The 22,949-nt window shown below is 49.6% G+C and overlaps 7 protein-coding genes across 7 annotated transcripts; 4 read left to right on the forward strand and 3 right to left on the reverse strand.

Annotated features, from left to right (window-relative positions):
* Nucleotides 1–49: 49 nt before the first annotated feature.
* On the reverse strand, nt 50–1,935 carry LACBIDRAFT_293544 (uncharacterized protein; the record flags this gene model as incomplete). Its single annotated transcript, XM_001878917.1, has 6 exons — nt 50–173; nt 227–391; nt 447–1,592; nt 1,648–1,691; nt 1,753–1,864; nt 1,930–1,935. The coding sequence occupies 6 exons, from the start codon at nt 1,933–1,935 to the stop codon at nt 132–134; spliced, it is 1,515 nt and encodes a 504-aa protein (XP_001878952.1). The 3' UTR covers nt 50–131.
* Nucleotides 1,936–2,455: 520 nt separating this feature from the next.
* On the forward strand, nt 2,456–3,543 carry LACBIDRAFT_316965 (uncharacterized protein; the record flags this gene model as incomplete). Its single annotated transcript, XM_001878669.1, has 3 exons — nt 2,456–2,615; nt 2,676–3,101; nt 3,158–3,543. The coding sequence occupies 3 exons, from the start codon at nt 2,456–2,458 to the stop codon at nt 3,541–3,543; spliced, it is 972 nt and encodes a 323-aa protein (XP_001878704.1).
* Nucleotides 3,544–5,514: 1,971 nt separating this feature from the next.
* On the forward strand, nt 5,515–7,245 carry LACBIDRAFT_293545 (uncharacterized protein; the record flags this gene model as incomplete). The annotated part of the gene is given in 10 exon segments (XM_001878670.1): nt 5,515–5,736; nt 5,792–5,855; nt 5,916–6,128; nt 6,227–6,256; nt 6,321–6,333; nt 6,403–6,513; nt 6,575–6,626; nt 6,690–6,907; nt 6,972–7,046; nt 7,066–7,245. 6 exon segments carry the CDS (start codon nt 5,515–5,517, stop codon nt 6,458–6,460), a joined length of 600 nt encoding a protein of 199 aa, XP_001878705.1. The 3' UTR covers nt 6,461–6,513; nt 6,575–6,626; nt 6,690–6,907; nt 6,972–7,046; nt 7,066–7,245.
* Nucleotides 7,246–7,329: 84 nt separating this feature from the next.
* LACBIDRAFT_189645 (uncharacterized protein) lies at nt 7,330–8,575 on the reverse strand (the record flags this gene model as incomplete). Its single annotated transcript, XM_001878918.1, has 6 exons — nt 7,330–7,523; nt 7,581–7,650; nt 7,702–7,991; nt 8,055–8,161; nt 8,213–8,368; nt 8,425–8,575. 6 exons carry the CDS (start codon nt 8,573–8,575, stop codon nt 7,464–7,466), a joined length of 834 nt encoding a protein of 277 aa, XP_001878953.1. The 3' UTR covers nt 7,330–7,463.
* Nucleotides 8,576–8,873: 298 nt separating this feature from the next.
* Nucleotides 8,874–11,857, forward strand: LACBIDRAFT_316969 (uncharacterized protein; the record flags this gene model as incomplete). The annotated part of the gene is made up of 22 exons (XM_001878671.1): nt 8,874–9,054; nt 9,104–9,192; nt 9,251–9,273; nt 9,323–9,345; nt 9,405–9,411; nt 9,467–9,504; nt 9,551–9,811; nt 9,869–10,098; nt 10,153–10,185; nt 10,233–10,271; nt 10,326–10,453; nt 10,509–10,701; nt 10,753–10,899; nt 10,949–11,002; nt 11,052–11,124; nt 11,182–11,226; nt 11,284–11,306; nt 11,352–11,370; nt 11,423–11,481; nt 11,542–11,560; nt 11,620–11,765; nt 11,819–11,857. The coding sequence occupies 22 exons, from the start codon at nt 8,874–8,876 to the stop codon at nt 11,855–11,857; spliced, it is 1,869 nt and encodes a 622-aa protein (XP_001878706.1).
* Nucleotides 11,858–12,081: 224 nt separating this feature from the next.
* Nucleotides 12,082–17,029, forward strand: LACBIDRAFT_316970 (uncharacterized protein; the record flags this gene model as incomplete). Its single annotated transcript, XM_001878672.1, has 12 exons — nt 12,082–12,163; nt 12,217–12,821; nt 12,878–13,296; nt 13,349–14,303; nt 14,361–14,522; nt 14,582–14,974; nt 15,035–15,232; nt 15,298–15,595; nt 15,648–15,898; nt 15,963–16,252; nt 16,309–16,430; nt 16,485–17,029. 12 exons carry the CDS (start codon nt 12,082–12,084, stop codon nt 17,027–17,029), a joined length of 4,320 nt encoding a protein of 1,439 aa, XP_001878707.1.
* Nucleotides 17,030–17,260: 231 nt separating this feature from the next.
* LACBIDRAFT_316971 (uncharacterized protein) lies at nt 17,261–21,891 on the reverse strand (the record flags this gene model as incomplete). The annotated part of the gene is made up of 7 exons (XM_001878919.1): nt 17,261–17,311; nt 17,367–17,636; nt 17,690–20,068; nt 20,128–20,219; nt 20,271–21,249; nt 21,300–21,332; nt 21,382–21,891. The coding sequence occupies 7 exons, from the start codon at nt 21,889–21,891 to the stop codon at nt 17,261–17,263; spliced, it is 4,314 nt and encodes a 1,437-aa protein (XP_001878954.1).
* Nucleotides 21,892–22,949: the final 1,058 nt, after the last annotated feature.

The raw sequence follows: 22,949 nt of genomic DNA on the forward strand, positions 1-22,949 counted from the left end.
CGTCGATAACGCTCAATTGTCCGAGTATTTGTCACGGAACGCTGAAATAAACAAAGGACATGGCAAGACTTCGTTGAGCTGTGAGCTTGGCGAAATGGGTATAGAGATGATACATATTAGATACATAAATATTACAGCCCAGCTGCATGATGTAACAGTCCCAACATCTGGAACTAGAAAAACATTCAGCATCAGTTTCAACAAAATCCAAAACAGTCAAGATCACCTTTTCCTCCTCTGAATCCGAGTACAGCGACCACACCCCTCCATCTTTGAACTCAATCACAAAGGAGAACGGGATAGCTTCCAGCGCTTCGTACCCCTCACTCCATTCCTTCAATCCCCGGACTATGCCAGGCAAGTCCACCTTCTCCAGCACAACATGGGTCTCCTTTCAAATCCCAAGGTCAGCAACGGAAAAGAAAAACGGGAGTTGCAATACATACATTAGGATGTCGATAGAAATACACCGTATTCCCAACGAACTTGTAGAACATCCGTTTCCAGACATGGGCATCGCCCCGTTGAATGGTAACCCACCCCGTCAAAATTTCCGCAGCCTTCCCGTTCTTCGTCAACTTCTTCTCTGCCAGCAGAATCTTCTTCTTCCTTTCCTCCTCCTCCATTTTCTTCATCGCCTCCGCACGCCGAGCCTCCTCCTCATTCTTACGCGCTTGTTCAGTCCGCCACGACTCCAGCCGTTGATGTTCCTCTAACCGTCGTTGCCGATCCAACCTTTTCTTCTCCTCCAACTCCCTCCGTGTCCTGTCCTCCTCTTCCTTCTCCATACGCTCCTTCCTTCTTCGCTCTGCCTTACCCCTCCGCACCTCAGCCTCAATCGACTTACGTCTTTCCAACTCCTCCTCCTCTTCCTGCCGCCGAAAGTCCTCCTTCTGTCGCTTCAAAAGTGCCTGCCTCGCTTCTTCCGCGCGCAACGCTTCATACTCTTCCTTCTCCCTTTGTTTTTGAGCTTCCAGCCGTCGTCGGGCTCGCTCGGCAGGATCGAAGAACCCAGAAGTATCATGCGATGCCCATTTCCCATGTAATGGCAATGAATATAGTTGTGCCGGCTTCCGCTGGGGAAATTGTGGCTCAATTACCACAATATCGTCGGTGTCATGTCCGTGAGATATCACAGCGAATTCCGAAATGTTGGGGTGCTCTCGTTCAATCGAAAGTAGTCCCTTCGTGACATCGGAAGTGCGAGACGGTTGTGAGGAATGGACATGTGCATGTCTGCCTTCGTCCTTTGGGGGGATCGGTGGAGGAGCGTCATGGGAATCTTTGACAGTCTCGTTTGGCTTCTTCTTGCGCCTCAATAGATTGCTGAATATGCTGCTGCCCGCTTTCGGCGGTGACCGTGCTATTGGAGGAGAATTTCGGGGTGGGCTTGCATAGGCTTCTGAGAATGAGCGTTGTACCACATCGGTATCGTTCGCTTTGGGTATAGGAAGTGGTTTGCTAGAAACGTCGGCGGAGAAACTGCGGCCCATGCCTTTCACTTCAATGTCTTCTGGACCTGATAAAGCTTTGTGAATGGCGTCGAGAGTAAGTTGGGATAAGTTGTCCACTGTAAGCGTGACCTGGTTTTTCTGTGGCAGAACAATGAGGCGGCTTAGCGACAATGGAACAATGGCGGGTATCTACCTTGAAAAAAATTCCGACTCGTCGCGAGTGTACCAGTGCACGCGCTGTTGTCATGACAACAGGTCAGATTTCAATGCCGCACTTCATGGAGGAGGGTCGACGCACCTCTTTTGACACCAGAGACAGAGGGAGGGATATAGTTGATAAGGACGTAAATTGGGTCCAAGTCGACTTCTTCCCGATAAAAAGCAATAAAAACTTCATCGACGTCATAAATCTTGGTCTTCAGTTCTTCCAGGCCGTCCATTCCATGGGAGTAGAGCGCGAGATCTTCGTACTAACCCACATCTAATCAGATTTGCAATATGAAGGCTACATTCTTATGCCGTTCTCTTACGTTGTCATTGGCAAAGTGCAGCAGCAACCTAAACGATATCACCGAGAAATGAGCGCACAAAACTCTGGATTTCAAGAGGTAGATGTTCACCAGTTGAACTCGTTATTTATGATAGATTCATAAGCCGCCGTCAACGCAGCAGAATCCGACATTGGAAGAGACATAATGTAGAAAGATAGTGCGCCAACCAGGGCAAGATGTATAAGTGGAGCGTTGGAGAAGAACAATGAGATTGCATGAGAAAATGCGGAGAAAGTGGCTTTGCAACACGTGTATTTACGTGACAATTATTTCAATGTCGTTGTCGAGAGCTTGGCTCAACAGCATCCAAGCGCCATGGTCACCGCCACACACGTATTATGACTGGGTTATATCCATCGTACTGGACTCGTTTGACGTTGATCTCTGGCGCTAGAAAGAATTGGACTTGAACTGGACTCAGACGTGTAGCAGATCGCCATAGGGTCTAGTATGCCCAACGTCAAAGAGCTCGTCAGCTCCACGCTGGAAATCACCCCCAGCATCTCCGTCGACATCGTTCAGTATCAACCTACAGAGCGCACAATTGAGGACCGGTTCTCAACAACTTTCGACCAAGCTTCTAACCGCCTAATTTTGGGCGTATATGATGGTATCTCTCTTTTACCATTTTGGCCCGGGCGTCTGATCTCATAATTTCCTTCCCTTGTAGGGCATGGTGGTACAGCGACTGCTCATCACGTCAGTACGACTCTACCCGTCAAGCTTATCCAACATCCACCATCAAGGCATAGCACCCTATTCGAAGAGTTGGACAACTCCCTGTTGAACGCCTTTATAAATGATCATTCTCTCTTCCGATCCAGATCCGAAAATTGGGTTGCTCACGCTGAAGTTGTAAAATCGGGGTGCACAGCCTTGATTTTCGACATTGACTTGAACTCTATGCTGGGATCTTTCGCGAACGCAGGTGATTGTCGGCTGGTCGTCTATAACCCTTCGAAAAACAACGTTCGGCAAACCGTCGATCTCAATGCGAAAGCAGTGTCTGAAGTGGAGAGATTGCAACACCAACACCCTGGTGAAGATATGCTCATCGTGTCAGGACGGTTATTTGGCAAGGTGATGAGCACACGAGGCAAGTCTTCATATTTTAAACGCTGTAAAGTTCCCAGACGAACTGATGTCTCACAGGTTTTGGAGATGGCTATTACAAGCTCCCTCGTGGCGGGTTCATGGGGAATAGAAAACACAGAAATTACATTGACATCCTGTCTTCCATCGAACGGAAAAACAAAGTCCGCATGAACGCTCAATACAACTCATACTTCTATGGGTATCACACGCCCCCTTACATTACCGCCGCGCCCGAAGTGGGCACGCTGCCGTTAGAAACGGGAGATGTTGTGATCATGGCTTCAGACGGGTTGTGGGACCTCATCTCGAGCGACGACGCCGCGAACATTGTTCTCGCCGGAGTAGCATCTGGGGAAACGTGTTTGGCGACGTACCTTCTAGAGAGCGTCATCGGGACACAATCACCGGGAGATGACGTGACCATTCTCGTGTTGCAGATGTAATAATGTGGTTCCGAGTACGTGACGCTTCATCCCAATCTGTTCAAGTATATTCAATAGATGGAGCTCATCTTGAAATAGTTTTTGACAACAACACAACGGTTTAACCCGATGACCCTTGTTCACTATATGTGCGCATTACAACATTATCCGCTTCTCTAGGGAATCTCACCATGGTAGTCAAGTTTGAAGCTATGTTTTCGTTTCATCACCACCCTCTCTCAGACATGGCTTAAAATTTCGAACGTCGTCGCTGGTCTGACCCCTGCATTCAAAAAAATTCGGATTCCCGATGCCATCGGCATTTGCACCCTCAACAAGATGTGGCAATCACTACGTCACCACAGTTCTCACCGTATGCAGGTTGACCGTTCCTCGAGAACATGTATATGTCGCACAGAACGGTCTTTTGTGACCTCATCTTAATCCAGGTTTCTGTGGGTTCACTCAAAAGTTTCAAAGACTGTCCGTCTCTGTCCGTGCGCGTTGGAGATACAATAGACGCTGTCGGCCTTTACGCCCGCAACCTGCTGTGCTCCGGGCCCCGATTGCCTTTCTAAAATTTATCTCTGAACTGCAATCTTCATTCAAACTCTACCATTGCGGCACTATGGCGAAGCAAGAGCTTGGAAAGTCGGTCAGCCGACTTGAATCTCCAGAAATGGCTCGGCCACGAGGCTAACACGCGTTCTCCGGTTACTCATTAACCGCTCGCCTGGCATCAGCTGGCATCCCTCGGTCACGGGTGCCTCATTTAGGATCGGCGTTTCGTTGTCGGGCTACAGTGTCGAACTTCTCTAGGTTTGCTTACTACACTTTGTAAAATCTTTGCGCCTTCGCGCGTCACCCTTAACATTCGCATGCTTTCAGCTCCGAAGCATTTGATCCGTCGCAAAGTTTAAATCTCGGAGGGCTGTCTCGCCAAGGCTGCGTTGTGAGACGTCATACGCGTTCCATGCTGTTCCAGACCCGGCTCCGAGTCCTCAGGCCTCAGTGGATGCCATTCATCTCGGAAAACGGCAAGGCCTATCCTACTTGCCACCCGACAGTTCAAAAGTTGAATCAAGGGAAGAGGTGAAGTTAGTTCAGGTCGACTCTAGGTTGAAGGCGGCGTGGATCTTCTGTTTTTATGACATGATCGAGTTAGATCAACAGACAATTAAACGGGGACAGGGATTGAGTTTCTCGCTGGAGGGTTTTCATCGATTGCACCCGACTGCAACCTAGGGTGTCGGCAGCTGTCGGCAGTAGACTGTGATAGGGCGTTGTAGCGGGAGTTATTGGATCCTCGAGCCTAGAATAACATTATTAAGCGCGACAAAACGCAACCGCAGCTCTCTCCTGAGAAATGGCGGCCTTGAAGGCCGGCTTGGCTAGAAGGGTAAGCTGGAGGGGATTTTCAATTACCGAGCAGCAAAAATGAAAATTGGAAGCAAGCTGTCGATTGAATGGAAGTTGTATGTACTTGGAAAAGAACTGACAACTTGCTGAAAATGTGATCTTGCAAGCTGATCTGGATGATGTTGTATGGTTTTGTGTGCACGTCAGGTTCCTGAAATGACTCTGGGGCGCACAACCTGCCGTACTTTGACAGAGTGAAATTTTGGGCCAGCATGTGGTCTGCATCTTTTGTGTCCTGCATACCCCTGATCTCACCAGTAACTTACTGGCATGATGTAGGCTGCGGTAGGTAATGCCATTTCGCGACCCATGATGGAAGACACCCCCGATTCACCCCGAATACCCAGTTCAGATCAGATCATCGAAAAAAAGTGCGCTCACACAGCATTCGCTATGTGATTGCCTGCCTGGCGCTCAAGAATTAAAGCCGAACGATCAAGAGTCTCAATGAAAATAGAAAGCTTGGCACCTCCCCTGTATACGCCTATACCATCGGGATTTGGACCTATAAGTAGGGGGATTGGGAACAGCTGCCTTTCTGCCATACTCCTTGCGCCCACTCCTTTTCCCGACATGTCGCATATAACAAAGTCTAAACCCATTACATACTCCAATGCGGTACGGGCATTCAACGATAGAGATGTTCAAGAGGATATCAAGGACGCGTGCAGGAGACTCGCTCAGGCGATGAGCACTTTGGTGGAGAGATTCGACGCCATCATGAAGCAGATGCATACTATCGACATGAAAAGGCTTACTTCCCCTCTCAAACCGAGGTGGTGCGCGATACGCAAGGTGAGCGCCACACTTTTCGTGACTCGCTCCAAATGCTGAACCGGCAAACCCGAAGGAGTTTACAGAACTTCTATGGCAATATCGCACCAACGCCGGCTTCATCTCTGGACGCCTGAAACGTGGGTCATAATTTTAGAAACCTGTAGATTGATTGTCCTAAATGTGGTTTCCCTTTCTAGTGTTTTGTACCTCTGTTCTGCCCCTTGCTGCGCGAAATATTGAGGGGAGATCACGACGGTCACATGAGGAGTGCATGCAAGTCCTGCAATCATTCATGACCGTAAGAACTTTATTTTTTTTACAACCATTTCACAACCCGAATCCCTCCCTCGTTTCAGATATCAGCAGAACATGCTGCGTTAACGAGGTCACTCGTAGAACGTGCCATGAGCGTGAGCTCCCTCCTGCTTGGATTCCATATCGACTTTTCGAAGCTCGCCAGCAGCCACGTATCAATCGGGCAGAAAGAAATCCTTGATCTCTCACATAGATTATCCGAACTTGAAGGATATATCAGACAGTGAGTGTGGAAAATCCTCGGTTGTGTTACGGAAACGGTTTTATTTACTTCATACGTCGTCAAGGTTGTGCATTTCGGTGATTATTATCACCCACCCACCCGTTTCACCGCCAATCACAAACTCACACGCGTGCTTTATGCTGTAGAACGGCGAAATTTCCAACCCTGATGTATCGCATATTGTTTTTTCGACGTTTCGTATAGTCGTGGGTTCTGGTCGAAGACCCGGAAGGTCAAAAATCACGCATCAGCGATTAGTGAGATTTTTTCTTTCTTCACAATGGTTCTCCTGCTGATTTTTTTTATTACTCTGGCTAGCCATTAGCCGATGACCTGGCCAGTGTAACAAGGGCCTATGAAGGACTGGAGAGTAAGTCTCTGTTGCAACCAAACGCCAAACAACCCGCAAACATGCTTATCTCGCAACTTTCAGGAAAGCGGAACGAGGTTGCGCACGCCCAATACGCCGCACAGCTCCGTCATTCGGGAAAAGACTTCCTTTCGGGTGTTCAAACAACCCTCGCAACCCTGGTCTCTGATGATATCCTAACATTCGAGTCGGGTTTGAGCTTGTTTCTGGCTGTGTGGTCAAGGCTTCGGACGGACTGCAGTGAAATATTTCATTGGTTACAGAACCCGTCTCCTCAAGCTGTGCGTACAACTTTTATGTGATAATGCTACCGTTTGCGCTTACGCTTGGTGTCTCTTGCGTTAGAAAATTCCATTAGCCGTTAGCACGTACGCAGAGAGCAACCATAGTCTATATGTGACTCTAGCGGGCGCGCTCGACGTGTGTGCTGCGAGTATAGACCCATCACTCTGCACACACGGAAATCAGTAGGCCCACTGAACGCCCGCGCCCAACTATTGACACGCGCGCTTCGCCGTATTACTACCTACTTTTTGCATGGACCCACGGAGTATCCTCGCCTCAGATGGATATCTACCTCACACTTATGATCTTAGAACTCTGCATTGTATTACTATAATCGCAATATAATGTGATGAAGACAAAGGGACGAGGAGATCGTCCTTGTGTGCTTAGATTGAGAGTGTTTCGGCCGAAGTCTCTTGATGTGGTGGGCTCCCAGCACAACGAATAATACATTTTAGATGATTGTACAACTTTAATCTTTCTACCATGCAAAATAACAAATGTTGGATATGTGAGCGAGCAAATAATGTCCGTGGTAGGAAATCATCACAGTTACGGTTCGTTGAGATTATTCAGAAGCGTCGTAAGGCAGCGTTTGGTGACCATGTCGCCCTGAAACCCGAACTCATATCAGCTTACGTTGAGAGAGTGATGCCAACTCTCACTTACCTTCAATAGGGTATTGAAAGTCTGGTCACGCAGCGGTTCCGGCAGACATGCCCGCAAAGCTTCACGAGCCCTGTTAACGATCATCAGAACAACCACGCCAGAATGCGCAGACATGACATACCGCAGGTTATCACTCAGCCGGAGATAACAGCGCACAACATGCTTCAAAAGCCTCACAGCTTGCGTCTCGACGAGTTGGTTGACCATGTTGCTGAGGACGGTGCCGACGGCGTAGAACCGCTCGTACGTGTGGCAGATATACGTCAGGCCCGTCTCGTCCAAAAGAATCTTTTGAACGATAAAGATAGCGACCGTTTTTGAGAGTTCCGATCCAGTCTCCATGATGCGGAGGCAGAGGGGGATTATTTCCGTGGATAACAAGAAGTGGATTACAGTATTATTGTCGTTTTGCTAGGATAGGATTGGACGTTAGTTAGTGTGCAGCGAGAAAGAAAGGGAGAGAGGTGCGCTGACTTTTACAAGCGCGCCTATAACTCCCAGAGAAGTAAGACGGAGGTATTCAAAGGGGCGTGTTTTTGATGTTGTATTCAAGAAAGGATATAGAAAGAGAGGTATGTGGGCTTTAAAAGGGGTTAGGAGATCTTTAGGTGCACAAGTAAAGATGGATTCACCATTCAAGAAAAGTTGACGGGTCTCTGAATGTGACGCAACACATTGCAAAAGAGCGAGGGCGTTGCAGACGCGGTTCGAGACGTGGGCGGTGAGGTTTGGCGGTGAGAGCAAAGGATAGACGGAGACAATTTCTTGCAGAAGAGCGGGCATGATTCCTGCACTTGAAGTGTAAACAGCCGGGCTCGAACGAGAGGCAAAGTTGATTACGCACCAAAGGAATGCCATAGAACAAGGGCAAGGTCATCATACTGCTCTCTCTTCTTGCTCAGCTCAAGCAACGCGCCCTCCCTCGTATTGGGGTCCATCAACTCAATGACCAGCCCGTATATTTTCCCGTCCTCTTGAACGGGGGCATTGGTCATGAATTGGCCCACCGGCTGGTGAGGAACTGGGTGGGCCAACCCTGGTGCTGAAGCGAGGGACACTGAAGCGAGCGGTGGTGTCTCTGAGTAGTTTGAGTGGCCTCGTCCGTAGGAATACGGATTGCTGGTATGCTGCATATACGATACAGGTTTTGGAGAGACGAGGCTTGCCATAAGAGTTGCCAAAGGACGCAAGGGTCACATCCGTCACAATAAGCATATTTTGGTCATGTGATACATGAACCCTTACCATGTGATCACGGAACTTCTTTGCACCGTTCATTGCGTCCAACGTCGGATGCTCACCTTATCGAGGTCATCGTTATCGTTTGTACTCGCAAGGCGCTTCAGAAATGCACCAAAGGCTCGATATACGATCAACGTGGCGTCCAGGCTAAAGGCGACCCCGGAGGAACCTGTCAAGCGCAACGTTCCGGAGCATGCTGTCATCTCGACTTTTGACCTCTTCAGTATCGGAGGTACGTCGCCAGCTGCGCTATGTTGAACCACTGACAAACCGTTGCGTAGTTGGCCCTTCGTCCTCCCACACCGTGGGGCCTATGCGAGCTGGCAAGATATTCATAGCGGATCTTCAGGAATTGAATCTTTTAGAGAAAGTACGTTCCAACGCGACATTGTTTACATCCTCCTGACACGATTATACCTGTTATGTAGGTCAAAACGGTCAAGATTAATTTGTGAGTGTTTCCTTCCAGCAAGAGCCTTCTCGGATCTAACGACTCATAGATACGGCTCCCTTGCTGCAACTGGTACGTTTCACTCTGTAGGTAACAGATTCAGCTTTTTGACCGTATTTTCAACCTTTCAGGTAAAGGGTACGTCTCAAAAGTGACTTAAACCCCTCGGCTCGTCCACAGTAATTCTTTACAGACATCATACCCCTCAAGCTATCCTACTCGGATTAGAAGGTCAGCTTCCCACTCTCTCCTCAACACCTTGCTCACTGTTCCGCAGGCTCCGACCCAGAAACCATCGACACCGGAACTATCCCGTCCCGCTACGAAACCATCCTTCGGAACAAAACACTCCTTCTCGGCGGCCATCACCGTATCACGTACGACATGGATCGCGATATGCTCTGGCGCTGGGACCAGGTCCTCAAGACCCACCCCAATGGCATGCGTTTTAGCTGTTTTGGGGAGGACGGCGATTTGCTTGCGACTAATGAGTACTTTAGCGTTGGAGGAGGGTTTGTAGTCAATGAGAAGACGAAAGGTGTGTGATATACCACAACCACAATGTCGATGAAGACTTGCTTATTTGTTGTTTTAGTGGACGAAAATTTGTTCTATAAAGGAGTTGATAAGAAGATGGTTCATGGTGCCAGGTTGCATCAGAGCCACTCTGTAGCTGAACCTGCTTATCTCCCTCTTTCGCTTGGAGAAGAGCCTTTTGATAAGGAAGACAACGCGGATCTAGACAAGGTCGAGGAAAACGAGGGTCAGCCTCCATATCCGTTTGATACCGGCAATACCCTCTTGGCGTTGACGAAGAAACATAATGTAAGTTCCTCAAGCTTTTCCTCCATGCAACTTTTATTGACCTCTTTTTCATAGATGACAATTGCTCAGATCGTACATGACAACGAGGTCGGTCTACACAAACCTCAGATTATCCGATTCTAACATGTTCACAGAAATACTTTGGATATACAGACGAGGACATCTATAACAAGGTAGAAAGACCTTTCCTCTGAAATTGTTCCTTGCAGCTTATTGCTGACCATAAGCTCATGCGCATCTGGCAAGTCATGGATGAATGCATACGTACAGGCGTAACTACCAACGAAAGGACACTACCAGGTCGCTTGGGCCTGAGGAGACGTGCTCCGATGCTTTACAGGCGGCTGATGCGCGGGTAAGTACGCCAGTCGTTTCGTTTGTGAGCGTCGTGCTTAGATGTCGACTTCCAGATTTTACCCTGGCATATCATCTTCCGACCTCCCCGCTATCGAGTCTGGATGGACACCAGGGGCTATTGCCTCTCCAGAAGCCGACTCTGAAGAGAGTGAGGGTAACGTTGATAAAGCCTCTTCACTACCGCCAGCTAGTCGGGCAACGAGAGTCATAGGGTCTTTCGACCACGCGATTTTACCAATGCCACCCGTAAGCAACCTCCCTTTTCTCATTCGTGTGCTGATGCTGATTACGGCTTAGAGGAAAACAGTGATACCCGCCATGGACTTTCTCTCCTGCTACGCCATTGCTGTTAATGAGGTCAACGCAGCTGGCGGACGTATAGTGACGTCTCCGACGAATGGGGCTGCGGGGGTGATACCTGCTGTGTTGAAGTATATCCTAGAGGTGTGTTTGGGTTTTTTGTTGTTGCGAGCTTGTGATGATTGTTTGATAGTTCGTGAGCGATGATCAAGAGAAGAATATTGAGACGTTCCTTTTGACCGCTGCGGTGGGTGCATGCAATATTTATTTGTTGACGTTCTGAATACGCTTTTTAGGCGGTTGGCATGCTGTTTAAACGGGGTAGTACGATCTCTGCTGCGGAAGGTGGATGTCAGGCTGAGGTTGGAGGTATGACTCGGTGTTGATGTCTGAGTATCAGTGAGGAGAGGTTGAAAATCTTCACAGTTGCTTGTTCCATGGCCAGCGCGGGTTTCGCTGCTTGTATGGGAGGTAATGAACCTTTAGCTTTGGTGACGATATTCTATCTCAACGTTATTTCGGTTTTAGCGTCGCCGGAGACTGTTCTTCAGGTTAGTTTCTCGCTTTCACTTGGTGTGTTTTTGACTTTTGTGTAGGCTGCGGAAATTGGAATAGGTGAGGGTTCCCTGTGTATTCGAGTTTCTGCTTTTGACGATTATTTGATTAGAACATAACTTGGGGTTGACATGCGACCCCATTGATGGACTTGTCCAGGTTCCATGTATTGTAAGCGCCATTGATCAGGCTCTGATTCTTTGCCATGCTCACTTCTGTTGCTTGTCCTAGGAGAGAAATAGTCTTGGAGGTACGTAGACAGTCATTGCGACCTTGGCATTGAAGTAGACTTTTCTCTTTGAATTCCAGCCGTGAAAGCCGTTACAGCTGCACAGCTGTCCATGGCGAGCCACGGGGTGTATAGTGTCACTCTTGACGAGGCTATCGAAGCGATGCGGCTGACTGCTGCGGATATGAGCGTTAAGTATAAGGAGACGAGCCTCTCGGGATTGGCGGTGAGTGCGAGTGCGAATGGATGTAGCCTTCACTGCTGATGGTTTTGTTCAAGACGACTGTGAAAATACCTTTGACTGTGCCTGCTTGTTGAGGACTTTGATGATGGAGATAGATAATCATAGAGCTTTGTTATGAGGACTGATAATAGAGTACTGCGGCACGTCGATATTGTTCCTAGTTTCCTAGTTATGGACTTGTATCATACATAGATTGCAATCACACTTTGACCGAAAGACAATGGCGGTAGCTATTACCAAAATTGGCAGTGTGACTCAAGCGCTTGTTACGCGACGCGACTTGTCACGCAACCACAACATGTCCGATTCTCCTACAACCACAACCCCGGTTCCTCGTCGCTCACAGCGAGACAAGAGATCTGTAAATTATTTTGCAGCAGGTCAGCACCTCTTATGCTCACACCACCACCACCCCTCACTCCACCAATCACAGAAGCGAGCACATCTACCAACAGGAAGCGGAAACGCCAGGGCAGCGATACCGAGAACGATGCCGCAGGAGTAACCGACGGGGAAGACGCACAAGAACACGGTCAGGACGACCACGACGATGCCGATGACCCTGATGCCCCGAAATCAAAAGCCACTAGGAAGGGCAAGGCCAAAGTCTCACCTAAATCCAAGGGCGCCCCTGCCGCGAAGAAACCGCGCACTAACAAGGGTCAACCCAAGACCATGGGCCGCAGGGGACGCAAGGCAAAAGAAGGAGATGACGCGTATGACGCAGCGCAAGTCGCGAAAGACACTAAAATCTCTGCGGATAACCCGCTATTTAGTGCGCACCACCATCTTTATTTTTCGCTGGTCTCTGATAATGTGTGGGGTGTAGATGCTATTATGGATCCCGCAGCCGCACTGCAATCTACCGCGGAAGACTTTCTCGAATCGTTGGAACAATCGCCGGCTGCTGCCCAAGCTGAACTTATCAACCTCGTCTTACGCGCGTGTGGGTGCAACGATACGCTAAACGCAGATGAAGCACTCGATTACGACGGTGTTGTCGACAGCCTCGACAATTTCACAGAATCTCTGAAACAGGTACGGTCGTAACCTCCAAGTCTTTCTCCCCAATCCTCCTTATAAATGAGACATAGGACAACTCCCCTGTATACCCACTAACATCCAAACTCCCCGTATTCAAAAAGTTCCGCAAGTCCCTCTCAGAGTTCATCGAGCGCCTCATCGCCTCGTCCGCCGAGCTAGGGGCGCTCTACTCGTCCGATATGATGGCTACTCTTCAAGCATGGGTCATCGCAATGTCCTCGTCTCAGATTCGGAGTTTCAGGCATACAGCCACGGTGGTGGCGCTTGAAGTGGAGACTGCGCTCTGCGACGTCGCTGCGGCTGTTGAGAAGGAGGCAGAGGTCGTAGGCCGCCAGCGGGAAGGCGAGAAGAAGCGGAAATCGGGGAAGAAGGGCGGTAACGCGCGCGATAAGGAACTTGAAGGCAAAGCTCAGGAAATTAGAGAGCGAAGAACGAAGCTTGCCGAGTTCCTTAAGGAATTTGTCGATGGGTGAGTCGAGTATACATTCCGTTCGCCCATCACTTAAATTTATGATACCCAGCGTGTTCGTCCATCGATACCGAGACCTCGACCCAAACATCCGAGCGGAATGCGTTCGTGCCATCGGGTTGTGGTTCAGGAAATACCCAGGACACTTCCTTGACGCCTCCTACCTCCGCTATGTCGGCTGGGTCCTCTCAGACTCCCACACCCTCGTCCGCGTCGAAGCCGTCAAAGCCCTCGCGGGTGTCTACGACCAAGCAGACTACATCGCGTCCCTAAGCCACTTCACCGAACGCTTCAAGCCGCGTCTCCTCGAGATGGCCACGAGCGACACGGAACTTTCTGTGCGCGTTGCTGTTATCCAGGTTCTTGGATCCCTGGATAGTCATTCGCTCCTCGAGGAAGAGGAGCGCGAGAAATTGTGTTTGTTGGTGTTTGACGAGGAGCACAAGGTCCGGAGGGTTGTTAGCCAGTTTGTGAGAGGGGTTTGGGAGGAGGTGGTGGAGGAACGGTTGGTTGGGCGGGGGAAGCCCAGCGTAGAGGATACGACGCGTGCGGGCGTCAAGGCTCTTGCTTCGCTCCTTGTAAAGTGGGGCAAGGTGCTTGATAAACTTGTGGATGATGAAGAGGATGGGTCGGACGGTGGTGGGGAAGGCGTTAACGGCACTTCACGTCGTGGAAATAGGAGGAAAGAGGTCGTTGCGCTCGTTGGCGCGGAACAGCAGGGTAGGATCGCGTTGGCCGTTGAGGCACTGTGGGATGAGGTTGAGCCGATAAGTGATTGGGAGGGCCTTTTGGATTTGCTTCTTTTGGATCACTCTGCTGTTGGGGGGGAGGGTAATGATGATGATGGACGGCCTACGCCTAGAGCACGAGCGAATGGGAAGAAGAGCGGTGATGAGGTTGTGGTGGATAGTATTTGGAGGTTGGAGGAGGTTGAGGAGAGTGTTTTGCTTCAGGTGTTGGTTGCTGCTTTGCGCCGTGCCAAGGCTGAGTCTTCGGGTGCTAAGAAGGTTGGTGGTCGTGTTGCTCTTCTTTTCTACTCGGTGTTGATAAGGGGAACTTCACAGGGAGAAGAAGAAAATGTAACAAATGATATAACTCGTGCTTTGATCAAAGGCCTTCCCCGCCTTTTCATCAAGCACCAAACCGATCGAAATAGGATTGCAGAGGTTCTACTAATGCCAACACTCATGAACTTGGACCTGTATCTCGAGATGAGAATGATAGCTGTCTGTCTCTTTTCCTCTTCCTTCGTATTCCTATATCCATTCTGACACTTTTATCGCAGGCATACAGCAGCCTCTGGGACGACGTCATCAAACAATTCACATCCCACTCCTCCGTAACCGTCCTCTCGCACGGCATGGCCTCCATCCGTCACTTCATGGACGCAACCAGCCTCTCCAACACCAACAGCACCAAGATTCTCGAATTAGAAGACGAATTATCTTCTTCGCTACGGGATACCGTGGCAGGGAGGGAAGAGATCGAAGTGGCGACGTTTAGTGAGGACGAGGTGTTGGCTTTGACTGCGTTTTGTACACGGCTGACAGTGTTGGCTGGGATGAGGAATATGACGGCGTGGATTGAGGAAGATGAGGGTGGGAAGCAGAGTAGTGCGTGGGATATTTTGAGTGCGCTTGTTGAGAGGGGGCGGTTGGGGTATAAGGAAGAGGAAACGGTGAGTTTCTTCTTCTTTCTTTCGATTGACATTGACTCATTTGGATATTATTATCATTAGATGATCGAGCAAGCGCTTCATGTGTTGACGCTCCATATTATTTGGAAGAGCAAGGGACTTACGGTGGATAATGACCCTACTCCAGAAGAAGTCCGGTATAAAGAGACGCTGGTGGAAGAACGAGACAGTCTACTTGAAAAGCTTGTAGAGTACGCTGTGGGGACGCAGTCCAACACTGTTGAAGGTGTCAAGCGAGCCGTACGTTTCCCTCTCCTTCCTTCTCTCCTTCATTCCTAATCTCAATGATATCACTGCGACGACAGGCCTTCAAACACCTCCTAGACCTACACGTCCTCTTCTCCGATGCCCAATCCCTCGCTGCGGACGGCTCGCCTTTACCTCTTGCTTCTGTGGCCCTTTCGCTGGATGATGAGATCCAGTATAGGTGTGCTGGGTATGTTCAAGCTGAGATTGAACGATACGCGGAGTTTTTGGAGGGACAAGAGGACGGTGAGGAGGATGGTGATGGATCTGCGGGGAGTAGTGATGAGGAAGGAGAGAAAGTGGGGAACAAGGAGAAGGAGAAGAAGGTTAAGAAGGTTAAGAAACCGCGGACGGAAGGTGAGTCTGATTCTAATCATTCATACTGAAGCTGACGGTTGTTGTATTTCAGAGAACAAAGGGTTCCAGGCGTTGCTTGAACAAGAATATCTCTTCATTGACGTCATGTCGACGTTCTTGAGAGCCATTCGAGCTGGTGCTGTCAATGTCCAGCATGGGGCGATCGTTCTCGCTCATTATGGTCGCCTGGGATTGGCGTTCGATACGTGTTCTAAAGTCATTGTTGAGATTCTCAGAGAAGAAGGGATGATGAAAGATAACGCGGAGATTGTCATCACCGTCGTTACCCAGGCATTACAAGAGGTCCGTCCGTCAAGCCACTCACTGAGACACTGTTCGAATGTTTATTAACAACGTACATTTTCAGGCGTACACCCTCGTGCTGGACGGCGTGGTACACGACGAATCAAATGCCCTGCTCTTAGCCAAGCTTCTTTCGAGCTCTTTCGCGATCCGTGGGAGCCAGCTCTCGATCGTCCGACGCCTGGACAGCCAGTATATCGTCCAGATTCATACACAGTTGCTCAACTGGATTGGAAAAAAGTTGGCTGCTTATGAGAATAACAAGAATAAGAAGGGGCTCAAGATGGCTGTCATGTTTTTCAAAGTCATGGTGCCTTTGTTCTCTATCATTCAAAGTCGAGATGCTCTTAGAATGTTGGTTTTCTTCTTTGGAATATTGGTGCAAACGTAGACTCATTGGTTTAACGTAGTAAAGCGCACATGGACCAGATACTGGCTCAGGCAAAGGTGGAGGTTTCATCCTCCTCCAAAGCTTGGGAACCTCAACGCGCTTATGAAAAACGTTTGTCAGCGATAATGTCTAAAGAGAAACGTCTGTCCTTCTTTTCCATCACTTCTGTTTCTCATGCTCATCATTCAACATCAGGCTCGAAATCCAAAAAGACAGGCCAAGGTGTGAAAAGCGCCGCTGCCATCACAAGTGATGAGGAAGGAAGTGAAGGCGAACACGCCGACGAAGCGTCACCTCCTCGTCCCAAGCCCAAGTCTCGAAGACCAACGCGAGCCAACCCAGATCCATCATCACCACATCGTGATGATGATAAAGACGAACCTGAACCTGAGCCAGTCACTCCAAAACCAAAACCGAAACCTCGCCCTATTAGGCCCATCAACAAACAAAAGTCACAGTCCCCTCAAAAACCCCCTTCGTCAGCTACTCCAAAAACACCAGTGAGGTCTAGGTCACCTACAATGTCAACTCCTGCTGCTTCAGATACCGAAGATAATGATATCCCGATTCCTGTTGCTGTGACACCCACACCTCAAAGCTCTAGGAAGCGTCCGAGAGCGGACGATGAGGAAGAACTTGGGAATATACCCAACGGCGTCACTACGGGTGATGATGCGCCTTCGGAAGAGGAGGAAGGTACTCCGGAGATACAGGTCCGGAGAAAACGGGTTCGGCATTAGATGGTTTTCAACGATTTTTACTATTATTTTTCCTCGACGACCTCTGCCTGATTCATTCATTACTTACTGTGTTAGCTGTCAACTGTTGTTCTTTACCCTGCTGTCGCTGTATGAATTTATCGTTATAACTTATGGGTACTCATTTTATGGCCAGTCCCATTACAGCTCTTAGTGATAGCAGTGAAGTAAATAATAAACATATAAGTTATATCGACGAAATGACGGTGTCCTTCATGATGATGGTCCTGATAGCAACTCCAGCGTGGCTAGCATAGCGTTCCGCTGAGATGAAAGGTCAGCAGGATGATTTCAAAGAGATCGACTGAAAAAAACCCACATCAACATTCAGTGTGTTGTGCGCTTCTGCCAAAGCTGACTCTCCAGGGAAAGAAGAACGCCGGCCAGCAGACCCAGGTGGTCGACTTCGAGGGGAACGAGGACGAGCTGAAGCGGCAAATTCAAAATCACCCAGTAGATCAGTAGCAGATCGAGATCTACGAAACCCTCGTTCTGTAAATGTGATGCCGAGCATGTGGTAGAGATCATCCTGGGCTTGAACTAGTGCCCGAGTACCTGTGTTGGGCGTAATTCCCTCGGTTGACGTTGACTGCACATCGGGTTGAGCACGGTAGCCTTTATAAAGAAAGGTGTGGTACTTACCATGGGGCTCATTAGTGGTATATCAGTCAAAATCCCAGCAGGTCGACGGTGGGGTATAGGAGGAACAGGTGGTATGCTTTGTCGATACATGGGACTCCGCGAAGTCGAAGGTGCTGAACTCAACCAACCAACACTACCAATCGACGAACGCTGGCTTAGCCGTTGGTTTGAAGAGCGGAGACCAGCTTTAGATACTCGGATGCTCGACTTCCTCACTGCGGACACCCTGCTGGACCGTTTCGAGGACGGAGAAGTCGGCTGATTGTTAAGGTGGTCAAAGTCGTTGGCAACAGCTTCGGCCTGTTTCCATGCCTCGTCTCTCTCTGCTGTAAGGGTTTCTATCTTGGACTTGAGAACCTGGTTCTCGGCAACTTGCTTCAAGAAGCTGGAGTTGAGCTTCCGCAAAGCCATGGACAAGGCGCTAGAGGAGTGAGTCTGACATAGAGAGTCCAGCTGGGCCATCTGTTGGTCAGTTGCGTGGAGCTCTTCTGCAAGCTTATCAAGCGTTGCGTCAAGGTCTTTCACTTCCTCGACGACACTAAGTGCAAAGTTGGCATCATCCTGGTCTCTTCCACCGAGGTACGCCGTAAGAGTCTCCAGCAACGAAGCACGTCGCCTTGTCAGAATCTTGTACTGGTTTTTGACTTCGGTTTTATGAATCTCCAAACGACGCATCTCCTTTGGTATCTCATTGTCCAGAATTTCCTCACGCAGAAGTCGAATAGATGATGCTTCTGCAGATTGTTTGATAGCTTTGGAAACAATAGCTTGAAGTTCTGCAGACGTGAATGTCCACTTTGCATGTTCCATCGTAAGACCCCGATATTTAGGTGGGGGAGTCTGAAACTTGGGAGAAAAGACCGGTGCTGCAGGTCGTTGGGTTGGCTGAGGTCGTCTTCCCCCAGAAAACACACTATTGCTGCCAATCGACGTTACCGAGCCCGAACGAGTTCTGTTGCCTGCAAACGTCATTGCGAATGGTGAGAACCCGGACGTCTGACTTGGTCTACGAGGTCCAGCTGGCAGTGGTGGCCTCGTCCTCGTTCTCCGACTGCCACTCGACGATTCTCGTGCAAGATGGAGCGCATCGCTGCTGTTACTCGATGCCCAAGAGTTGTGTGATGCTCCAAGGGAGGGCGGCCGACCTCCAAAGGACAGCTCTTTTCGTCCACCTCCTGAACTGCCAGTATTCGGTGCCGGATCATATGAGCGATGATCATACACGGAATAATAGGGCGGCGGTGCTCCTAGTGAAGGGACTTCGCCTCGTCCGGCCGGGTTTCTGGCTGGATATTGAAGAGGTGTTGGCGGTGCAACAAGCGGAAAATTTGTTACTAGAGGTTCAGGTGATCCGTCTTCGAGGTCGCTGAGAACCTCTGCGAGCTCTGATTTTGAAGGGGTGGGCTGCGTATGAAGACGTAAAGCGGGTGGTACTCTGGCTCTAGAACTGCTGGCAACGTTCTCTTCCAAGATATTTTCTTCCGGCACAGGGGGAGCGTGTCCTGGAGATGGAGGGATTAGGGGCAAAGATTTCTTCCATGATTTGAATGACGCGTCATCTTGCAGGCTAGAAGCGCTGTGTGAATGGTTGATTTGAGATCGCGAATGCGAAGCAGCCGAGGTGTAGCTGGGTGATCTGCTAACATGATTTTCAGATGGCGTAAGAGATACGGAACTCCCAGTCCCTGGAGTAAGTGTTGGGAGGATTGGGGGATTTGGCGACGGAGGAAGGGAGCGCTTTGGCGCACCAAGTCTGTCAACGCTTCCCTTCCGTGAGGCGGGCTCATTCTTTGGAGGGAGTTCGTCAACTAGGGATTGTGGAGAGGAAGATCTTGCGTGCAGCTCAGAGCCGCTGCGACTTAGGCTGGCTTGTCTGGAATGCCTTGCATTACTCCCTGCACGCGTCAGTATGATTTGCTGAGCGAGATTAGGTACGGCATTGGTTAGCCCAGGAATGACGGCTGATTGTGGCGTATTGCCGATCAGAGCGGGGGTATACTCCAACTCGTTAGTATTGCTTGGGGCGTGAGAAGCACCGCATGGAAGAGGTGACCATATCGGACTAAACCCGTCTGGAGTCACTGGAAATGTTTGTGGGACATTAACATGCTCCTCAGCGCTATGAGACGCATCAGGAATGTTAGGTCTTAGGGAAACAGCAATCTTGTAAGGATTTAGATCCCTTGCCACGCTAATAGGACCTGGTGCGCTACCAGACCGTTGACGATTGAACACCTTGCTCAATGGTGGTGGTGCAAGGGGTGAGAGAGGTGCGAGAGGTGCTCGGAAATCGGATATGATGGAAGATGAAGAGGATGTGTTGTTTTGGGATTTGTCAGTGGCACGGGAGTCGCCCACAGAAGGCCCAGACGAAGGCATCTAAAAATCATCTCAGTTGAGACTCCATCTTTCAACTTTCATGATGGTAAACAACCTACCTGAATCGAGTGTGGCCTCTCACCGACAGTCCCAAGGGATGAACTCCTGAAAGTCGGCCATGGATCAGATGGCCGTCGAGGAAGACCTCGAGCTAGAAAAACGATCAATTTCCCGATACTCGACGGGGTAACGCTCGACTTACGACGAAAGTTTAGTGGACTACGAGCGCCGACAGGTGGTGGACCCCTCTGCGAATCACGTCTATCATTTCGGTAGGGGAGGGGAGGCGAGAGCTGGGAGAGAGATTCCTCTGTAATTGGCGTGAATACGGGCTTGAAACCGTGGGCTTCTTCCTTGCTTTCTGGTAAAGAGTAGTAGTCCAACACATCATCAAGGTGCTTGGATGACGGTGGTCCCCCTTCTGGAGAGAGAGGCGGTGACAGGTGGTGGTTCCCTGGAGACATGATGGTTGAATCCGGTCGGACAACTTGCGGCTCTTCAACTTTGACTGAGTGACAGTTCGACTTAGTCTGATCGTCCTGAGGTTCTCCTCCGTCTGCCGGAGGAAGCAAAGGTGACTCAGGGATAGGCGACCTGTCGTATATAAGCCCAAGTTCCATCTCCAACCCGGGACTCAAAACGACACTGTTGGAGCGGGGAAGAGGAGGAGAGGCCGGTAACGCATCATAATCAGGTTGACTCGCCTTCGAGTAGAGGCTTCCTGTGCTCGAGCGCCTCTTTAAATAGAACTTCCGCTTCTGACTACGCGACTCCGAGTTGCGAGGTGTTTTAGGAGGTACATAGGAGGACTCTGCGTTTTCAGGAATTGGGGGGGCATCCGGGCCCAGCGAAAATGAGCCGTCCCTCAAGAAGGCGTGTTCCCCCTTAGGGAGGGTGGCAGAATCGGATCGTGTGAGGCCAGTAGCCCCACTACGGTACCGTGAAGATCGGTTATCATTGGAAAGGACAAATCCATTTCCCATTAACTGACGCGCTAGAGTGGTCCCTGATACGGCAGACGAAGTCGGAGAAGACATTTCAGACAGAGGCCTTGAATGCCCTTGTAAGTAGCTGTCGTTTGAACGCAAAACATGGAGATTTGCAACTTGCGAAGCTGCGGGGTTGGGTATTTTAATTGGAGTAGGGGGTGACCTCTTGGACGGCGATATTGTTTGTGTTTCCTGTTCACTGACGTCAGCGGCATGCCACCTTGAATTATCGTTCTACACACCTCCCATCTGCTGAGCTTTCCAAAACTCGAGGCCTTCAAGAAAACGTGAGTGTGAGGTCTCATCATAAGAACATGGCCTTACGTCCATAGCCTCAAGGTTGGCAATTACGTCCTCTGATGAACTCGCCAGCTCCATCCCCTCTTCATCCTCGTCTTCTTCCTTAATCCCATCCTTTAGCGTCCCATTTTCCGTAGTCTGCGTTCTCCCAGCGCTCGAGCCTTCTCCGTTGTTCTGAAGACCGCCGGCGCTCGCTTCTGGAGTTTGAGGAAATCCCGAAAACCAATCGCCCAGTGGTTCAGGGCTCAAGTCAAGCTCGAGTTTCACAGGTGGAAACGAGTCGTTCCTGCCATAAACTACCCGTCCCTCAGCATCTGGTGAAGGAATATTTGGATCAAAAAAGTCTAATGAGGACGGCCGTCGTTCGGAGGGAGCATTGTGATTGATATCAATAACATCTGGAGCAGCGAAAGGATGGGGTGCTGAGGATGTGGGATCATAACGTCGCTTGCCAAATGGTGATCGTAGAGCTGCCTTTAGGTTTGTCTTCCGCCCAGGTTTGTAAGTCGATATGAAGGATGAAAGCGCCGACATGGGAAGATGGTAATAAGGTGAAAGGTGGTACCTTGAGAACAAGACAAGGTATTTGAGCGTGAACGCTGGATAATTGTGAGTTTAGAAATGAAGGATCTACCAATGCAAAGCTCACTCGAGATCAAGTTTCCGCATAGACGGCAACAGTAGTTTGTTACAAATGCCTCATCATTCAATGTGTTTGTTGATGTGTGTGATCTATCACAAAAGCTAGCGCACCAGTTTGCGATTGAACGCCCTGGTTCTGGCGCCTATCTACAGCTGGGTCAGCGCGGTTCAGCAAAAATGTGCAGTGCCGCATGGGCATGGGTATCACGGACCTGAGCGACTCATTTTCCGAACGAACTTCCTCCAGAGAGCCGAAATATTGAAAATGGAATACTCCAAGTGTCCATAACTCAGAACTGCATCAAGAGCTACATGTGATATGATCCATGTGATCATAGCCGATGGTAGTCAGTTGGGACTACGCCTTGATCAGATACAACTTGACAAGGGGAACGACTCATAACTTACTTCAAACACACAGGATTGTTCACAGCCTTGCCTTCGAGATAGTTTCTAGGTTTTGACGCTCGCAACATTTTTGAGTGCTGGAAGCCAGGGTAGAGCTATGTCGTTTCACGATGGATGATGGGAGGCCCCTAGACCGGTCGCGTTTCCGAATCCATGCATATGCTCGTGGGAATTCTGTTACACAATGCAACTTGCGCTCAACTACTTACGCTACGCCTCGGCAGTTTTGCCCAATCACTGAAAAGGTCAGGCGCCAAGTAGGTTTTTCTCGTCCAACTACACTGAGACGGCGTCTTCAACGATGTGGGCGCTGACATGTCTTCTCACAGATTGCAAACAACTTGAAACACACAAAATCAGAAGTAACTACTCACACGACACTCTTCGTTCCTGCTCTGTCGTTAAACACGATTCAGCAATATATACTACTCCTCCGCGATGTGTAAGTATGGCTACCGCGTCTTGTTAGCCAGGCATCACATAAGAAACATTCCGTCTCGAGAGTTCAAGGTTCAACGCGAGTCGGATGACTGGAAAATATT

The sequence above is a fragment of the Laccaria bicolor genome, genomic scaffold (genome assembly GCF_000143565.1).
Source record: "Laccaria bicolor S238N-H82 LACBIscaffold_7 genomic scaffold, whole genome shotgun sequence".
NCBI lineage: Eukaryota > Fungi > Basidiomycota > Agaricomycetes > Agaricales > Hydnangiaceae > Laccaria > Laccaria bicolor.